This window comes from Acartia tonsa, chromosome 13 (genome assembly GCF_053477335.1).
Source record: "Acartia tonsa isolate MP-2025a chromosome 13, ASM5347733v1, whole genome shotgun sequence".
NCBI classification, from domain to species: Eukaryota; Metazoa; Arthropoda; class Copepoda; order Calanoida; family Acartiidae; genus Acartia; species Acartia tonsa.
Genome location: NC_137272.1, coordinates 42,131,681 through 42,151,012, shown reverse-complemented (window position 1 = coordinate 42,151,012; position 19,332 = coordinate 42,131,681). Strand labels below are relative to the sequence as shown.

The 19,332-nt window shown below is 31.7% G+C and overlaps 1 protein-coding gene across 2 annotated transcripts in view; it reads right to left on the bottom strand.

Moving 5' to 3' along the window:
* Positions 1-362: 362 nt before the first annotated feature.
* Positions 363-19,332, bottom strand: part of LOC145304577 (sestrin homolog) — a 394,235-nt gene continuing 375,265 nt past the window's right edge. The window contains exons 9-14 of one of the 2 annotated variants that reach the window (XR_013874139.1): positions 17,678-17,797; positions 13,861-13,943; positions 10,664-10,754; positions 4,405-4,566; positions 1,869-3,875; positions 363-1,663 (exon numbers count right to left, since the gene is read on the bottom strand). Coding sequence is in view for 1 of the 2 variants with exons in the window: in XM_080146494.1 (XP_080002620.1) it covers positions 3,783-3,875; positions 4,405-4,566; positions 10,664-10,754; positions 13,861-13,943; positions 17,678-17,797 (549 nt within the window). In the remaining variant the exon portion in view is untranslated. Of the gene's footprint in view, positions 3,876-4,404; positions 4,567-10,663; positions 10,755-13,860; positions 13,944-17,677; positions 17,798-19,332 lie in introns of both variants that reach the window. The other variant, XM_080146494.1, reaches the window with a different exon arrangement.

The window sequence follows — 19,332 nt, the reverse complement described above, 5'->3', positions numbered from 1 at the left end:
TATAATAAAGTAACGGGATGTCTATCTGTTTGTACCGAAGGATCTCGCTAACCGCTGAACCAATCCAGTTATCCTTTGAAGGGTAGCTTCTCATGGGTCCCAGGAAGGTTTGTAACTATTTTAGGGAAAAGTACCACCACCCTCTCAAGAGAAAGCACAAAAAATATTCTCGCTTTTGCGTAGACTTTAACGTAACATAAGCAATTTATTGATTAAATTAGATATTTGAGATAAAAATCAAACATTTACAGTGCCACTAGAGGCCTCTAGGGGCGTAGCAGGTAGTTTTCATATATTTTTAGTATCTAACATTCGAAAAGCTACGCTAACGTTATATAACATTCTAATAAGAAAAACAGATATTTGTTTTATTACACAAAATTTATTTAATAAGTTTGTACATATGAATATTAGACAAAAAATCTACATATTATAGGAGTAATAATTATAGTTTAAATCATTTCTTTATTGGTTATTTATCGCATCGTATTATAGACAGCTTTCCATGGACAATAAAATGAAAAATTATAGGATTTTTTCCTATTTCGTTAGCCAAGAGTGGCCGAAGGCCCTCTCCAACTAAACGGGTTATGTTTATATGATATTTATTTTATTATTCGAGGAAAATTGTCTATAATACAATACATGATTTTTCAGTATGGTTCGGAACCGATTCCAATCCAGCGGATATTAATCGGTTTCGAAGCCACATAAAATAGACATTAAAAAGGTGCTTTAAAAGTGAAATAAAATTACGACAAAAACACCAAAAGCAGTAAAAAATTTAATCCCAATAATTATGGTTTTTTTTTAATTTAAAGTTTTGTCTTATATCTTACATAAAAGAGGAGTGAAATACCACATTTAGAAAAACTTTTTTGCTTCAAAACTTTTTGCCTTATTAACAAAATGTATTGTTCGTTCTGGAATGAAAAAAATGGAGGCAAAACAGATTTTCTTTTAATGCATTATTCCACGACTTTTCATATACAAATATAAATATACACATAGAGATTTTTTACAATTACCAAAATAAAGAGCATTTAACTTTTTGGGATTGATTTTCAATTAATTATAACATAAGAAAAACCATTATGCCAATAACTTTTTTTATCTTGGTTTAAACAAAAATAAAATAAAACCCAAATCGTAGCATGCTCTACAATAAAAACAGTACAATATGACAAACACGATGAAAGATCACTGATATATCAATTTTATTTTATCATTTTTTTTGTTATCAACATATTAATAAGACTGAAATAATTAAAACAATTCACAGCTCAATAATTTTGAATTTTTTGCACGGAATTTTTTTTTTTTTTAGAGGATTAAACTTGGATAAGTTGGATCCTTAAAAAATAGCAAAACCTATGCACACCACTGAAAGAATCTTTTTGCAGATTTTTACATTATATTAAAGACAAAACAAGGATAATTTTATCCATTAAAACATCGGCGATGCAGCCACACATTTCTATTAGGGTTTGACCGGATATCCGGCCCAACCCTAATTTTTATATACATTGATGTTAGTGCAACTGCGTTTGAAAATAAAACGACCACAGCCCTTATTAATATTTTCGCATTCTAGTAACATCACGTGGGATTAAGACAGGAAGGGAGAGGACTTATCATCTTCCATTGTCCTTACACTGTATCCCTAAGAATTTTGAGGGGTTGGCATCAAAAATTATTGGGAAGGGGAATAGAATATCAAAAATGTAAAGAAACGTTTATGTAGGGAAGACTTTTTTGCCTCCAACTCTTCAGCCAGTCAATAATCATCATATGGAGGCAAAAAAGTTATTTTTTTAATACTTAAAGGACCCCCCCCCCTCAAATAATTATAAAGCCAAAACCCTTACTACAAAAATTTCTTTGTCTTAACAGGACAAAACAACTTAAATTAAACATGGTTTATAATATTATATCATATATAGAATGAATATTTACTTATTATGTACAATAACTAAACTTATAAAATATACTAGGGTTGGCCGGATATCCGGCAAATTATTGGATATCCGACCGAATAACCGGTAAATTACAAGATATCCGATTAGATAACCTGATGTCTGGCATTAGAAATCAGCCGGTTATCCGGTATCCGGCCGGCTATTGAAAAAGGCCGGATATCCGGATAGTTTTGATATCCGGCCAGATATTGAAAATGGCTGGATATCCGGCCCAACCCTAAAATATACAAACAATTGCAATTATATTTATTTACAAATAAAATTAAATGGTTATTATCATGCTTAGTAGTATTATAAAGTCACGGGTAAAAAGAGTAAGAAAGACATTTTATTAATTATATCCACAATTTTGGAATATTTTCTGACTTTTTTTCTTCAAAATTTACATACAAAAAAAACATGTGAGGGGGGGACTTCGGGGCGATTGGGCAAACTTTTTATCCTTTAAGGCTTTAAGGTGCTAAAATAAAAGTAGGGTTGGGACGGATATCCGGCATTTGAAATCAGCCGGATATCAGGTATCCGGATAGTTTCAATATCAGACCGGACATTGAAAATGGCCGGATATCCGTCCCAACCCTAAATGATAGCAAGATAGGGTCTATATTTAAGACTTAAGCATTATATTAGTCCATAATTTACCACCCCTCCCTTTGTAGAGCATGCCCATCCCCCTTTTCTCATCATCAAATAGTTAAAACTGGGTTAAAATTATCATCAAGTTCGGAGGGAATATACAGTAGGTATAACAACTGAATGAAAGTTAAACCTTAAATTTAAAATAAAACATTTTTTATCTTAAAGTTAGGTTAGGTTAAAACAAAACAATAAGCAATTAACATGCATGCAAAAGAAAACTAGAAAAATAACAATACAAAAGTTACTGTAGGTAGATAATAGCAAAAAAGGAAGGGGTCAGCTTAGGTTGAAATCTTGTAAAAAAAATTGCCTAAATCAATAGCTTTTAAGGACATAAACTACGAGATATCTACCAAGTTAACCCCTCCCCTTTCTCTCGTGATGATCAGATAATAAAAAGTCTATTTTTAAGAAATAAAATAAATCAATGTTTAAAATAAGAAATTAAAGTATCTAAAAACCTAAAAACTTGTACATAGAAAAACCCTTTTACATTGAAAAGCTAATACTGATCTGTAAAATTTTGGTTTTGTCAATTCATTTTATTTTTTAGTTGATTAATAAGTCATTTTTACCTTTTAGAACTATCAATGTCATATATTATCATATGTCAATTTACAAAAAATGTTTTTACATACATATATTATATTTTTATTCTGTAAAATTCTTTTATTGTAACAATCTATTTTAAGAAAGGATTTTTGTGTAGGTATGGTTTGGTTACTATATTATAGGTATAAAAAGTTAGGTTAGGTAAAAAAGGGGCAGGTCTGTAGTATTTTGGATCTAAATTGTCTAAATGATTTTTTATTGACACTAAGAAAGACTGAGATTCTAAAAATGGGTATTACACTTTTTGTAAGGGTGTTTTTTTTTACTTAATTTTGATGTTTTCATGATCTTAAAAATGCTACATTTTCTTAGTTTTTTTTGTAAGTCGATTGTTACCTACTAAAATAATATTAAAACACATCTATTATTTAAATACGTCAACAATGTAAGTTATTAAAGACTATTTTTGTTCATTTTTCAATGAATTCTGTCAAAGTATTTCGGTTTTCCATCGTTTTTTAGTAGATTTTTGTCAATAAAATTGGTAGATTTTTTTCTGTCAAACTTCTTTTTGTATACATATTACATATTTGCACGCAGCGCTGGTGTAGGTCAACGCTTGGCCATGTGGTTCATTACAGCGCGTAGTGAATAGAGCAGCAGGGCTTGCAGTTTGGCCTCCACAATTAGAATGCTCAAATGTGCCTGAAAAAAAAGAACTTTATGAGATGGACAAGAAAGAAAGAGAAAAATAAAGACAGATTTAAAAGCGAAGTTACAGTTAGATAGACCAAAGGGATAGTTGTATGATGTTGTGCATTTCAGAAAAATGATTTTAAGCATATGTTACAATTATACCATCAAAAATATATAATTTTGAATTACAATGAATAACAAACAATTAGACATCACTAAATAAGTAGTCATGCTGTTATTGTGAAAGAAAGTCAGCTATATAAATTACATTTATCAAAAAATACAATTTTCAATTAAAGATATATTTTTAAAACTACATGGTATAAAATAGAAATTCTTTCTAATATACCTATGCTCTATAGGTAAAAGTTGTTTAAACCAGGAAAAAATATTCAGTTAACTAAATTCAAGTTCAAATGCATTTCGTGCAACTACCCCTTTGCGTTATAGACAAACAAGCAGACAGTGGAAGTCATTTATTAGGCTTTAGAAAAGATAAAAAAATGTACAATTTCTCTGAATTATAGGCCATATTTACCTTTTCTGATCTGTTGAAGTCCAGGAGGAGGTTGCTGGTCTGTGAGGGCTTGATCCTGTGGGGAAACTTGGCGGCCACCATCACGAACTGGTTGATGCCGGGCGACAGCAGCTGAGAGATGGACGAGTAGTCAAAGTCCTCGTGGATCACACCGAACATCATCTGAAATATTGTTAGCTTTGAGAAAATAAATAATCAATCTTACCCAGTGATCTTAATGGATAAGAGAGTGAGGATAAACAAGATTTAATTTCTGGAGATTTAAATAATGGTTGAAAAGTGTGAACACTACTTGTTTGAAACCAAGGGTAACTATAAGTCCCCAAAGTTTAAATTCAACGAATAAATAAACGTAGTTACAAAACTTTGGGTACCAGTGCAATCTACAGTATAATGTCTTCCCTATTTCTATATACGTTTTTTTAGTTTGAAAACCAAAGCTTCGCTAGTACAGGATGTTAATATTCTTGCTTATGGCTTTATTCAAGGAAGAAGATATCTAAGAAAATAGAAGATGGATGATCTTTCCAAAAACTTATACATAGGTAATGATTGCCTTTGGTAAATGGTGGATTTTTTAGGAGAAAAGGGTTGTATATCAATTAAAACACCTTTCCCCCTTCTTCCTGCTTAAGTATCTTTAAAAAATTGCACAAAGATTAATTTATTGTTTAACCTATTCCCATAACCCTGAAAAGCAAAGCCTGTCAAAAAAAAACAACCCTAACTAGACGAACAAGTAAAACAACTTTCTTGCAAAACATGGGTGTCAACACCTTTTAATTAAAATACAAAATTAGCACACAAAAAAACTGGCATATAAAGGTGGAGATAGGTTGTGCTAAAATTCCGTAAAGGTGTGAGTTATAAGACTTAAAAACAGTAGTAGAGCGAAAATATTCACTAAATATGTGCATTCCTTAGTGAATAAAACAGTAGACAAAAATTTTATATATTTATATTTAGTGAATATTATCGTTCTACTACTGTTTTTGAGCCTTAAAACTCTTACCTCCCCCTTTCGATCAATTAAACAGCAATTAAGTAACCAAAAAGCATTAAGATAAAGATATTCTGTTTGAAATGGAAAGCAAATCTTATTTAATATTATGCAATATTTGCCATAAAAGTTTTTTTTTGCATGAACACTTAGAAACTTGGTCTACACAAACAAAATACCATTGGACATAATTCATAATTAAATATAAACAAAGTATAAATAAACAGTAATAGGATGTCTATCTATCTATCTATCCTTATAATAAAGTAACATGATGTGTGTTTGTCTGTGTGTCTGTCTGTCAGTACCGAAGGATCACGCTAACCACTGAACCGATCGGGTTACCCTTAACAATGTAGCTTCTCATAGGTCCAGAAAAGGTTTATAACTATTTTGGGAGAGGGTACCACCACCCTCCCAAGAGAAATCACGAAAAAATCGAATTTTAAAAAATATTTGAGAGACTTGTACGCAACATCAAGAAGTATCGTAGAGACTTGAACAAAAAACATTTAAAGTGCCACTAGAGGCCTCTAGGGGCGTAGCCGCTAGTTTTAAATAAATCGTCCCTGCACTTTCCTTATAAATTATTTTTTGTATGTGGTCCATTTTAAGTCGTAGGGAAATTATCCACGCAAAGACTTAGTGATTATAATTGCAATTTAAAACTAAAATCTTATCTCTTATCAAGTTTAAATTGCTTAATTCATTGCCAATTGATTAATAGCAGTACGTAGGTTGAACAAAATTAAATAGTATTTTCTTTTCATAAGCGCAGTCACTATATACTATTCCTATCTAAGTTATGGAGCTTAACCATAGTTATATGGAAAGATATGTTAATTTGAAATAAAAAAAAAACTTAGCGGTAAAATTCCCTTCAACAAAAGTTTATAAGCCATTTTTTTCTTAAATCATTTCATAGGAAACATACAAAATTGTTTTGTACCAACGTTAATTTAAGTGCAACTTTACTTCTTAATTTATTCAAGCTGTCACTTTTAAAATTAAAACTTTTTGTATGTTATTTTTATTTAGACTTTTGCTTTCAATTGTATTGTTTAAAACTAACAAAAGAGTATTTTTAAGGTCTTTAATTGTTTATTTTAAGTAAAAAGGTTTATGTAATACTAAGCAAGGTCACAAAGTTCCTAATTCTAAAATATACAGGAAGGTTAAGCAGATTACTATAAAAGCTACGAACGGCAAAACGGCCTTAGTTTACATATCATTGGAACTAGCAGCATGCAGTTTTTTTTGAGGGGGGGGGGGTGTATTTTTTTAGGGGGCAAATAGGGTGAATTATTACTTGATTAAAACAAAAATTACACGTTGCATTTTGAGGAGAGGGGGCCATTCACCTCGTCCCCCAAAAAAATAAAAAACTTTTTTTCCTTTTAATTTTATAATTTTGAAATTCTGATAAATATCACTAGAAATCACACCATTAAATATATGAAATTTTTCTTGCTAAAAATAGAAATCAGGCTTCCGCAAAAGAACTCGTTTCAAATTTCTAATTATAAATCTTTTTTCTGATTAAATAAGTATTTACAGAAACATGTCAAATGTCACACATAGACAAGCAGGCTAAGATTAGTTTTACAAACAGGGATGTTACACTTGGAGATTAACTTGATTTCCTCTTACTTTTCTGTTAGTAGAAATATTAATCTACAGAGTAAAATTATAATTTAAACTAAAAACTTTGATTCAACTTGTACGAGAATTGAAGTAAATTTTGAATGGTTTTATCGCATCGTATTAAAAACAGCTTTCCGCAGATAAAAAATAAACAATCATTAGATTAAAACATTTTTTTAGCCCCGAGATGCCGAAGGGGTTAACATAAAAATAATTCACACTACCCATTTAAAAAATAATAATTAAGATAGGTTAGGTTGGGTTAAGTTAAGCCGATGTTTTTTAGGTTAGGTTAAGTTAATATTTTAGAGAAATCCCCCCAAAAATATTTTAAGCATAAGTAACTTATTAGTATTCCTTTTTCCCTGAAGGTTTGTCTTATGAAATTCAAGGAAGTTAATCCTTTAATGTAAAATTATTATTTTGCATTATCATTATTTCAGGGCGACCACCGCCTTTTTGATATTAATATTGAAAATAACGTATTACAAAAAAATTACAATGAACACAATAACGTACATTTTTTGTAAAAATAACGTACAATAACGTACCATAAAACACATATACATCTATAATACAAAGTAGCTTGATGTCTGTCTGTCCGTCCGTTTAAAGCTTAAGATCTCAGTAACCACAGAACCGATCGGATTCTGCTCTTACCTACTGGTCCTGTGGTGGTTTTAGGCTATTTTCTTGGGGGGTGGGACACCCCAACCCCCCAAAAACCAAAAGTTCCCCTCCCCTTTTTTTTGCAGAACATTTCCTTGGTCCTTTTACGAATTTTGCCTAAATTTTTTTTATCACCTCTTGGGGCACTGCCCCTAGAGGCTAGGGGCGAAGCCGCTAGTCTATAATACAAAGTAGTACGATGTCTGTCTGTCTGTCTGTCTGTCTAAGCTTAAGATCTCAGTAACAACTGAACCGATTGGGCTCTACTCTTCAGGGAATATACCTACTGGTCCTGGGATGGTTTTAAGCTATTTTCTTGTGGGGTGGGACACCCCCAACCCCCAACCCCCCCAAAAAAATAAAAAAATTGAAAACACCCCCCCTAAAAAAAGATTTCTTTTAAAACTGAAATCAAAAAAGGAAAGTTCGACTACCTCGCCCCCCCCCCCAAAAAAAAATTTTTTTCTTCACCCCAATTTTTTTTTTACTTTTTCTTTATAAATCTAAATAACACCTCTCGATTAAACCTCTTGGGGCAAAGCCCCTAGAGGCTAGAGGCGAAGCCGCTAGTATATCTATAATACAAAGTAGAACGATGTCTTTCTGCTAGTATTTATAGAAAGTAGTATACATTATATCAACTTTTGGATTCAAATTAAGGAAAAAACCCTTTAACTATAAAATATCAACATCATATTCTACATTTTGATTTGAAAAAAATCACAGTTGTTTAAATTTCTCATTTACATAATTTATGTCATGTATAAATATGGGAAGATATAATTGAAAGTTTATGTAAATTACATTAAATCTTTAAATGGCGCGGAAAGCGCACCGGAAATTTTTCTACCCCCCTGAAATCTGTTTTGGGTGTTAACTACCTCCCCTAAAAAAATTTACCCCAATTTAATCATGTAAATAGTACCAACTAATAATGAGGGTTATATTCATTTATTTAAGTACGATTAAATATTCCAGCATCTTCGCCCCTAGCCTCTAGGGGCATTGCCAAAAGAGGTATTGTAAAGTTTTTTTTTAAAGGGAGTTTCCACCTCACTTACTTGTTATATTTTACAAAAAGAAAAAGAATATTTTTTTGGAGGGGGGGATTCTTTGCCTAAAACCACAACAGGACCAGTAGGTATATTACCTGAAGAGTAGAACCCAATTGGTTCAGCAGTTACCGAGATCTTAAGCTTAAGAAAGACAGATAGATAGACAGACATCGTTCTACTTTGTATTATAGAAAGTAGTATCTCATTCCTATTAGTACAAGAAAACATAAATATCAACTAAAAAAATATCTTGCTAACTGATGAACAAATATGATACTCTTTTAAAGTTTAACTTATGTCCTGATAAGGTTTGTAATTAGTTTAGAGGATTTTTTTTTTATATTTACTGAAATGCTTGATTGGGTTGAGTTTTTTTTATTTTATAGAAGCTTCACTATGACGTCATAAATCCCAGGATAAATTGGTAAAATGGCGCGTGAAGCGCGGAGAAATTTTTTTGTAGTTTTTATGAAAAACAAATACATTAATGATTACTAATACTAATCATACATTTCAGAAAAACGTACAATAACGTATGCTAAAATGTTCATATTGTACACAAAAATCAATAACGAACAAAAACGTACCAAAAAACCTAAAAATGGTGTTCAATATGAACATATTGAACATAACGTACATAGTGGTCACCCTGTTATTTATGCAAAATTTGATACACGCACTAACAAATCTATCTACAGGGTAGGAAAATTATAAAAAAATTCATATTTTTTCAGGGATTTTAAGGGATAAGACAATGTAAGATAAATTGATGTTAAGTTTATCCCCAATGATGATACCATAAATTACCCCTAGTGTAAATTAAATTATTGGTTGAAAATTTTGAATACAAAGATTTCATACCAAGTTTTTAACCCAACGATTGAGGGAACGTGTTTACTATGTATCTATCTTACTATGGTGTACCTGAACATAATTCCAGACAGCCCTTCTGTAGCTGGATGTATCTATCTATCTATGGTGTACCTGTACATAATTCCAGACAGCCCTCCTTAAGCTGGATGTATCTATCTATCTATATTATACCTGAACATAATTCCAGACAGCCCTCCTGAAGCTGGATGTATCTATCTATCTATGGTGTACCTGAACATAATTCCAGACAGCCCTCCTGAAGCTGGATGTATCTATCTATCTATGGTGTACCTGAACATAATTCCAGACAGCCCTCCTGAAGCTGGATGTATCTATCTATCTATGGTGTACCTGAACATAATTCCAGACAGCCCTCCTGAAGCTGGATGTATCTATCTATCTATATTATACCTGTACATAATTCCAGACAGTCCTCCTAAAGCTGGATGTATCTATCTATCTATATCATATGGTATACCTGAACATAATTCCAGACAGCCCTCCTGAAGCCGGATGTATCTATCTATCTATATTATACCTGTACATAATTCCAGACAGTCCTCCTGAAGCTGGATGTATCTATCTATCTATGGTGTACCTGAACATAATTCCAGACAGTCCTCCTGAAGCCGGATGTATCTATCTATCTATATTATACCTGTACATAATTCCAGACAGCCCTCCTGAAGCTGAATGTATCTATCTATCTATATTATACCTGTACATAATTCCAGACAGCTCTCCTGAAGCTGGATGTATCTATCTATCTATGGTGTACCTGAACATAATTCCAGACAGCCCTCCTGAAGCTGAATGTATCTATCTATCTATATTATACCTGTACATAATTCCAGACAGCCCTCCTGAAGCTGGATGTATCTATCTATCTATGGTATACCTGAACATAATTCCAGACAGTCCTCCTGAAGCTGGATGTATCTATCTATCTATGGTATACCTGAACATAATTCCAGACAGTCCTCCTGAAGCTGGATGTATCTATCTATCTATGGTATACCTGAACATAATTCCAGACAGCCCTCCTGAAGCTGGATGTATCCACGTCACTCTGGTCTCCGTAGCTGTTGTACGTCATCTGCTTGGCAACTCTGAAATTTGTTCATTCTTGTTAATTTTATATTTGTGTTGAAATTAATCTACAATACTGTTTTTCCCACAAAATTAACAATCTACAAAAGGTAGGAAAAACTTTGCCATCCATTGAACGATTCTTTTCTAATACTGCTTGTATGTCAGAGGAATGACTTTAAAGTGTAATAAATTAGGGAATGTATTGGCTCATTAACAGTGTAGATGGAGTTGGTTGTCTGTAAGGTATTGATGCTATGAATCTTTGGGTATAGTCCCCTTCGTAGCAACGTCTCTTTAGGGGCTCTAACCCTGCGGGACCAATTGCCTAACCCAACTTAACCTAACCTAGCCTATATTATAACCTATAAAAACCTATACATCGAAAGGCCCCTTAGGAGGCGTTGCCACGAAAGGAACTATACCCAAATCTTTTTGAAAAAACAATAACAGCATACTCTTAACAAGATAAATAAAAATATAAACTTAAGAATAATTTAAAGAGATAGTTCTATGAAGTGTATTTAAAGAGTAAAGGTACTTAGAGTAGTGAACTTTTATATGTCTTAGTAGAAAATATTAGGCATTGGATAGATATGATTATATGTTAAAGAATTTTTAACATTGACCAGACCAAACTTTTTTTATTTGACAATATCGAAAAAAGTTAAAGAGATTTGCCACATAAATTACATGAGAATGGTCTATTTTTTTCAAAATATGTATAGCCAAAACACCAATTTTAGATAATCTTTTTCCACATATTTCACAAGAGTTATAAAAAAATTGAACAGGGGTTCCCCTTGGGACAAGTTACTTAAAAAACATAAAAAATAACGTCCGGTTCACTATAGGACAGGTTTTCTATAGATTCTTTTTAAAAAAATAAAGAAAACCGTCCGGTTTACTTACAATATACACATTATCTCACGCGGAAATACCAACTAACCAAACAACATATATATATATAAAGACCATTCTCATGTAATTTATGTTGCAAATCACTAACTCTTTTAGATAAAAAAAAGTTTGGTCAGGTCAATGTTAAAAATTCTTTATCACAATCATATCTATCAAATGCCTAATATATTCTACTAAGACATATAAAAAGATCACTACTCTAAGTACCATACCTACTGAATATTTTATTGGTCATTCTTTGTTGTTATGTGTATTTTGTTGTATAAAAAGTTTAAAGTTCTATTAACTAGTAAATGCTATCTAAAGTTGTATTTATGACAAAAAAAGTTTTTGCCATATATAACACGCAACGAAGTTGAAAATAAAAATGAAAAACTCATTTTTTAAGGAAAATCCCTGGTAAAATCTCTTAATTTTAATCAATAACTTTATATTATGCAATACTACGTTATTTAAAATAGAAAAAACTTACAGTTCACTATTTTTTTTTAAATGCACTTCGTGAAACTATCCCTTTGAATCCATTAAAGTAAATGTTAAATTGAAATGAAACATGAGTCAAATAAAAAAGCATTAGTAATTGTTTGTTACCTTGAAAAGTTCAATTCAATGCAAAATAAATAATACAACTTGTTTTATGCACGCAAAACGAGTTCTATAAAGTTAAGTCTCCCTAAACATATGTACTAGTTGCTTGGCCCCTAGCCACTTGGCGAGGGCGAAGGAGGTCTTGAAAATGGCTTAATCCCCCCCCCCCCCCCAAAGACGTTTAGTAAGCATCCCTGATAGTAAAATGAATTCGAACCTGAAGTTTCCGAGATCTCAAGCTTCAGACAAAAAAACATACTACTTCATATTTTATAGGATGGTTGATTTTCATTTCATATTTGCATGTTTTGGCCGTATGCAGCCTTATTTTTGCAACAAAGTCTGTCAAAAATATTTTTCCTTATTAAAACCAGACCCATCTAAAATCTATAAAAAGCTTCTCAGCACTGGCAATGTAGAACAATAATAAACGTGCATTTTATACTTATATATGGCCATTAAATCAAGAAACACTTTTATTTTATTAGTGACATTATACAATTCTTTTTAGAATATAATGTTTAAGGATTTAAATTATATTTTTTTAAAGTTAAATATTATACAGGTACATTATGCAGGGTTAGGACTTTTAAACAAAAGATGTTAAAAAATGAGTTAAAATAACCATTTAAGACCCGAAAACATATACCCAATGTTTGTATTTAAAAGGTTTTTGCCAATAATGTTATTTATCAAAATGACTAAAAATCGGCCTATTTTTGTTGTTGAAAAAAATCTTCCAAAAATTGCACCATAGCCCAATTTGTCACCAAAATGGTCGAAGGTATTTCCTTTTGATATCTAACATGATACATAACGACGTATTGTTAAAGTCTTTAATTATGACGCGGTTCTGAATAAACATACTTTACATGACCTGTACTTTGTGAAAAGCAAGCTTGAATTAACCATGGTTTATTATAATTTTCATAATTTGTTTGTTTTTCATATTCTGGTTATTTTAGTAGAATTCATTTTTTTGCCAAAAACAACCCTAAGTTATTTTTTAAAGTAAGTTTGATTAGGTCAAAAAAACTCAAACCCATAAAGGTTGAACAAAGGGTCAAGCAACTCGCTACTAAAACTCTAATTTTTAGAAATCTACGCAATTTTTTAAGCGCTCATATTTGTTCTAATATGATAAACATGATATAAACAATATAATTCACCTTAATTTTCATCAAAAACGTTTTTAAACTTTGATATTTTCTGGCAAAAGAAAGCAATCACTTTCGCATATCCTCATAGTGTTTCATGATTGCATAAAATAGCAGATTCATAAGAGGGGTGCTAATAGATGAGTCGAGCAAAGAGAAATAAAAAGTTTGCGCTGTGGTAATAATATAGAAATCTAATGATGCGGTATTTATGAAGAAATAATGCATTATATTGTACACCAATTTGATTGAATAGTTATCAACAAAGAAAACAATTTTTAAAAAGGTAAGAGGTCAAGGACGTCTAAACTTTGTCTTTGAGGGGGTAAAATGAAGGTTTTAAAGGTTTGAGGAAGGTAAACACCCCCCTTTGAAATCTGTGGTTGAAAGATAATATTAAACGAAGGTAATAACTCTACGCCGTATTGGCTTATGTACAGTCGCGTGAAAATCAATTTACCTGAATTTATCATCCAGAAGCAAGGACATGTCTCCGTAGAATCTGGACATCACTGAGAAGCCGTGGTCGTCCCAGTTAAAATCCTGAAAAAATTATTCAAAATCAATGACACATTCGGAAATAACATTTAAAATGATAAAAAAACTATCAGTTTTCATTAAAACCCACATAGGTATGCTTCTTTTTAGAAATAAAACCATTTTCTAATGCTTTAGTTATGAAAATAAAATATTTAATAAAAAAAATTTAAAGCGAATCAGACAGACAAACATTTTGGACACCATAGTTCGAGCGGTCATATTAAAACTCTAGAAACCAAAAAAAATTCAGTTATAATTGGTTAAGGGTATAACTGCCCTATTTTTATAAAAAGACCTAATTTATAAGGTAAAACTACTCTTTACCTACTTTACTTTCTAAAACCAAAACTAAATACGGGGGACACTAGCTAAGTAGTAATTATATAATCCAAATGAAATGTAAACTACAATAAATTGTAGGAAAATTTAAGATTTATTTCTCCAAAATCAAGTTTATGATATTGAACTCTTTATTTATATTAGTTTATATTTAAACAAGGACAATTGTATACATTAACTTGGCAACCATAAGATTTTAAAAAGCATTAGAGTAAAACACTAAAAAGAGATAGGGTTAAATGACTGTATCTCCCCATAACAAAGTTCTTGTGCCGACTCTCAATTGGGTGATTGAAAATCAACCAATGGTGTCTGGGATATTAACACAGCCAAGTAGCAGGAAACAATTTGGTAGCAGACGAAAAAGGTCATTGAAAAAGTATTGAATTTAACCCTTCTAATTCAGTTTATGACATCCTTAGAGATTATTTACATAAACTAGCGTGCTGTATTTGTTATCAATAAAGATAAGGACAAACTAAACCATATTATACAGAGGCTACGCTACATTTTAATCAGGCACATGTTTGTTTAAGTTATTGACTCCATATTTATACGCATTGATTTTCTTAAGATTTATCATACATATGTTGAGACGCATCTTGAAGCTGCTTTAAGAAAATGTGCTTTTTGCACTGTTAAAAATTACCTAAAACCTTGTAATAAAGAAACAGGATGTCTGTCTGTCTGTTAGTCTGTATGTTTGTACCGAAGGATTTGGCTAACCGCTCAACCGATCGTTTTCTCCTTAACAGGTTAGCTTCTTTTAGGTCCCCCCCCCTCAGTACTATAGGGGGATTAGCCGCTTGTATGATATATGGCATTAAAAAAATTTGCCTCTATTTTTCATATAATACAATTCTAAGCTTAACTAGGAAAGTTTTATTTTTAACCTCTAACTGTAGACTGTCCTTTTATTTTTATAAATTAAAAACTCTTATTAAAATAGCCTAAGCCATCACAGGACTTCAATTTAATATTAAATAGCCTTAAACCTTCTGGAGGCCTCTTGGAGCATCCCTAAAAATCGAGAACTCAAACTTTTCTGTTCTAAACATAATAAGGACTTTAAAAAATCCAATTTTTTAGAGTGTATGTGTGCGTCTTTGAATGCGTCAGATTTCTTAATTGATATGTCACATGAAAGACGGCTGGCTGGCTTAAGGAATATTAATCAAATTATATTTTTACACACATTTTTATGCGGTTTTATTTATTCGTCTGTCAGTTGGATTTTAACTTTTAGAGTCGCTTGTTTTATCACTTACACATTAATATCTAATAATAACCAATTGGAAGGATGATTTTTTTTTTATAGGTTTTGTATTTGCCTTGATTTACCAAAAATATTTTTTTCGCCGATAGATGGTGTTAGTAATGTCTTTAGCTAATTGCAAAAATGCCCACAGGGTGGCATTTTTTATTTACTTTGTTTTTGTCGATTTCTCTGGGGAGGGTGGTTGTAACCTCCCCCAAAATAGTTATGAATTTTCCCGGGACCTATGAGAAGCTACCCTGTTAAGGATAACCCGAACGAGATCCTTCGTTACAAACAAACATACAGACAGACAAACAGATATCGTTTTACTTAGTATTATAAATAGGTATAAATTTTTAGTCATCGTTATTTACATTTTTCATACCTATTTCCCTCAATTTTTAACAAAATACCAATAAAAGTTTAGATATATTTTAAAATCATATGTTAAAATCATTTTCTGATTTTAGTTATATAAAAGCATAGGTAATATGACTGAAAAGTGAGTTATTTGAAATACAAAGCAAAATGATTTTCCTCAATTTACAAATGATTTTAAAGACCCTTGAAGTGAGCTTGTTTAACAAGGATAACAACATCCATAAGAATCAACTTTAAACCTTACCGTAAAAAAATTCATTACAACGTAATAAGGTAGAGTTAACAGAATCTTTTTGAAAAGGACTTCTATCTCTTAAATCAGCAGAGAAAATAACATTTCCCTTCAGGACGTACAGAATAAGTGAGCCGTTGAGTAGCTTCGCTACTAAAAATGCTTTAAATGTATTATTTATGTGTGCTAGTATGTCTATGCATTTACACAGGCGTGGCTACTCTTATATTTACTTAATTCTGTTTGGTTTATAAGGGAGGGGGCGGTTGTGAGACTTTTTGAAACCAAAACTATAGGAATTCAACTAAAAAAAAGAGTTACAGCACTGAAATTTGGAATGACAGTCGCATTAAAGAGGTACTATTTGGAACTAAGAAGAAACGTTGATTTAACCGCCGTTTCCCACTTAAAAACAATTCGGCGAAAGCGGAAGATCTGCCGCCGTTTCTTCCCAGTTCCACATTGTACCTCTTTAAAGCAACTGCCATATTAAATTTCAGTGGTGTAACTCTTTATTTAGTTAAGTTCCATTGACTTTTAGTTTTGGTTTCAAAAAGTGTCACAACCGCCTCCCCCCTTTCTTTACAGAAAAGAATTTATTTCTTCAACAGTTTAATTTACATGGAAAATAAAGGATCCAAAACCATTATAATAACTAATTTTAAGGGATTTTTATATTAGCTTCGCTACTTAGGGACAACATGATCCTTTTCTAGTTTTGATTTATAAATTTGCTGACAGATTGTAAGTGGCAAATGTTGTTAAAAGTGTTATGTAAAAAGTTATAAAAACAATTTAGCAACAAGTTTTTAGCTATCCATCTTTTTTTTTGTAAAAAAAGGGGTAGTTCTATTATTAGGTTTTAGCTGATAGTATCAAATTTTTATGCTTCTCAAGACAAAAATAAATTCTAAAAACTTCTATTTCTTTCATATTACTTAAGTCTGACCTACCCTTTGCTTTAATTAAGAAAATTTAGGTATAGTCCCTTTCGTGGCAACGCCTCTTAGGGGGCGTTTCGTCGTATTTTCACAGTAGCTTTTTAAAGGTTGTTCTAGGTTAGGTGATTGCCCCGCAGGGTTAAAGCCCTTCATGGAAATGTCCTTTTGATACTAAAGAAAAAGCAGAAATTCCTTTAAAAATATCCTTGATCTTTCCAGGGGAATATGTTTTTGTGCGTTTTCCTTTTTATTTGATTTGCAAAATCTAAATGTCTGCATTTTTAAACGTTTTGTACAGCTCCAAGATGTTTCTAATAAAGAGTATATTTACCCCCACCTCCTAGAGATGAAGAGGGGATTTTCGATGAAAATATCTTACTTAGTAAGAAAATAGCTTAAAACCTTACAAGGACTAGCAAGTATGTTCCATGAAAAGTTGAGCCCAATCGTGATATCTTGCTTAATACAGACAAACGGACATACAGACATCATTCTACTTCCAGTATTCACGCAACTAACATAGCAGCAAAAAGACCGTTCATTTTTTCCAAAATTCGTTCCTATCATTAATATGTTATATACTTACGTTGATGTTGAGATGGTGTTCCTGTTCCGAGAACTGTGCCGGGTCTAGAGCCTGCTCCTCCTGGTCAACTGACGGCAAGTACTGGCCGTACACACTGTCCAGCCGTGATACTAGTCCATCCTGAATAGGTAAATAATGATTTTACTAAAGGATATAATATACCTAATATATACAGAATCATAATAGGTGGTTATTTGTTGCATCGCATTTTAGACATTTTACGATTTTTATTTTACTTTAATCGTGGAAAATTGTCTTTAATACAGAAATATTCATGATTTTTCAGTAAGGATCAGGGCCGGTTCTAATCCAGCGGAAAATAATCGAATTGGGAGCTATGTAAATGTATAATAAACAGAAAAAAAACATTTTTATTTATAATGTAGAATACCCCCCCCCCCCTATATTGATAGCTAGAATTATTTAGTTAGGAGTGTGGCGAAGCCCCGGGGCGAACTCAAACCCCACTCATAAACAATGCACTTCTGTCTCACTTTCAAAAATATCCAGGGATACGGGGATAAGACAATGGAATATATCAATTTGTCCTCTTAAGCTTTAAGCATATATTATACATATCTATCTAATTTTGAATTTGGAAGGAAAACTTATTCATCCCCTTGTACAACCCCTGTTCCCGCATTTAACCCTTCTTCTTTCAACTAGAAGTGATGACTTTAGTCTGATTTAAGTGTTCTTTTAAATCTGTCCCCAAAAACTAAGGCATAAAATAGCAAAAACTTTCAATAAGGAATGAAAGTTTAGCTATTAATAAGAAAAGAATAGACTTTAATATTAATACTTTAATAATTTCATAAAAATGATACAACTTAAATTATAAAAAAAATGCTATTTGTAATTTAAAAAACAAATTGTAAGAACATAATTTGGCCTGTAGTGACTACAATTATGGCTATGCATTCAAGGATATATATTTGGTCTTAATAATAATCAGATCATAGAGAAATAATTACAATTTTTACTTTTTGTATAAAATTTTGGGGTACTTTATCAGTCATCAAACACAGTTTTAGATTTTATAGGCGAAGATTTTTAAAATCAAAAATGTGTCATCAGTAACGGATAGCTTTTATCGTAAAATTAGGAATGAATTTAGGTTTCTTCAGTAAGTCTTTAATGCACCATTTCTTGATTTTCTTAGTGTTTGTTTGTTCTAGGGTCTATTTTTTTACATTCGCTTTCATTGATGAAGTCACCCTTGTTATTAAAAAATTTAAATTTCATTGTCATTTGGATTTAAACCCTCTTGAGGTTAGGTAACGACAAAATGAATAATTATCATAAAGAGGAGGTGGGCAGGGGGGGGGGGACGGGGCGCCCCAAGATTTTAATTATTCTGGTTTTTATTGGCTTGCGACAACCTGTATAATGGATGATGATTGTATTTGCGGGGGTGTTTTTACAATCCCCGAAAATAAAAATTAAAGTATAGCTTTTATTATGTGGAAAAAATGTTTCTTTTTTACTTTTATAGGTATGTATACCTAAACTATTTATTAAACTTTGAAAGATAATTTATTATTTGTGATTTTTAGAGTTACGGGATAAGAGAGATTCAACCGTTTTTTTGAACACCTTCTTAACTTGTGTTATTGAATTCTTACTGTGAAGAAAAGTAGGAGGAGATTAATAAG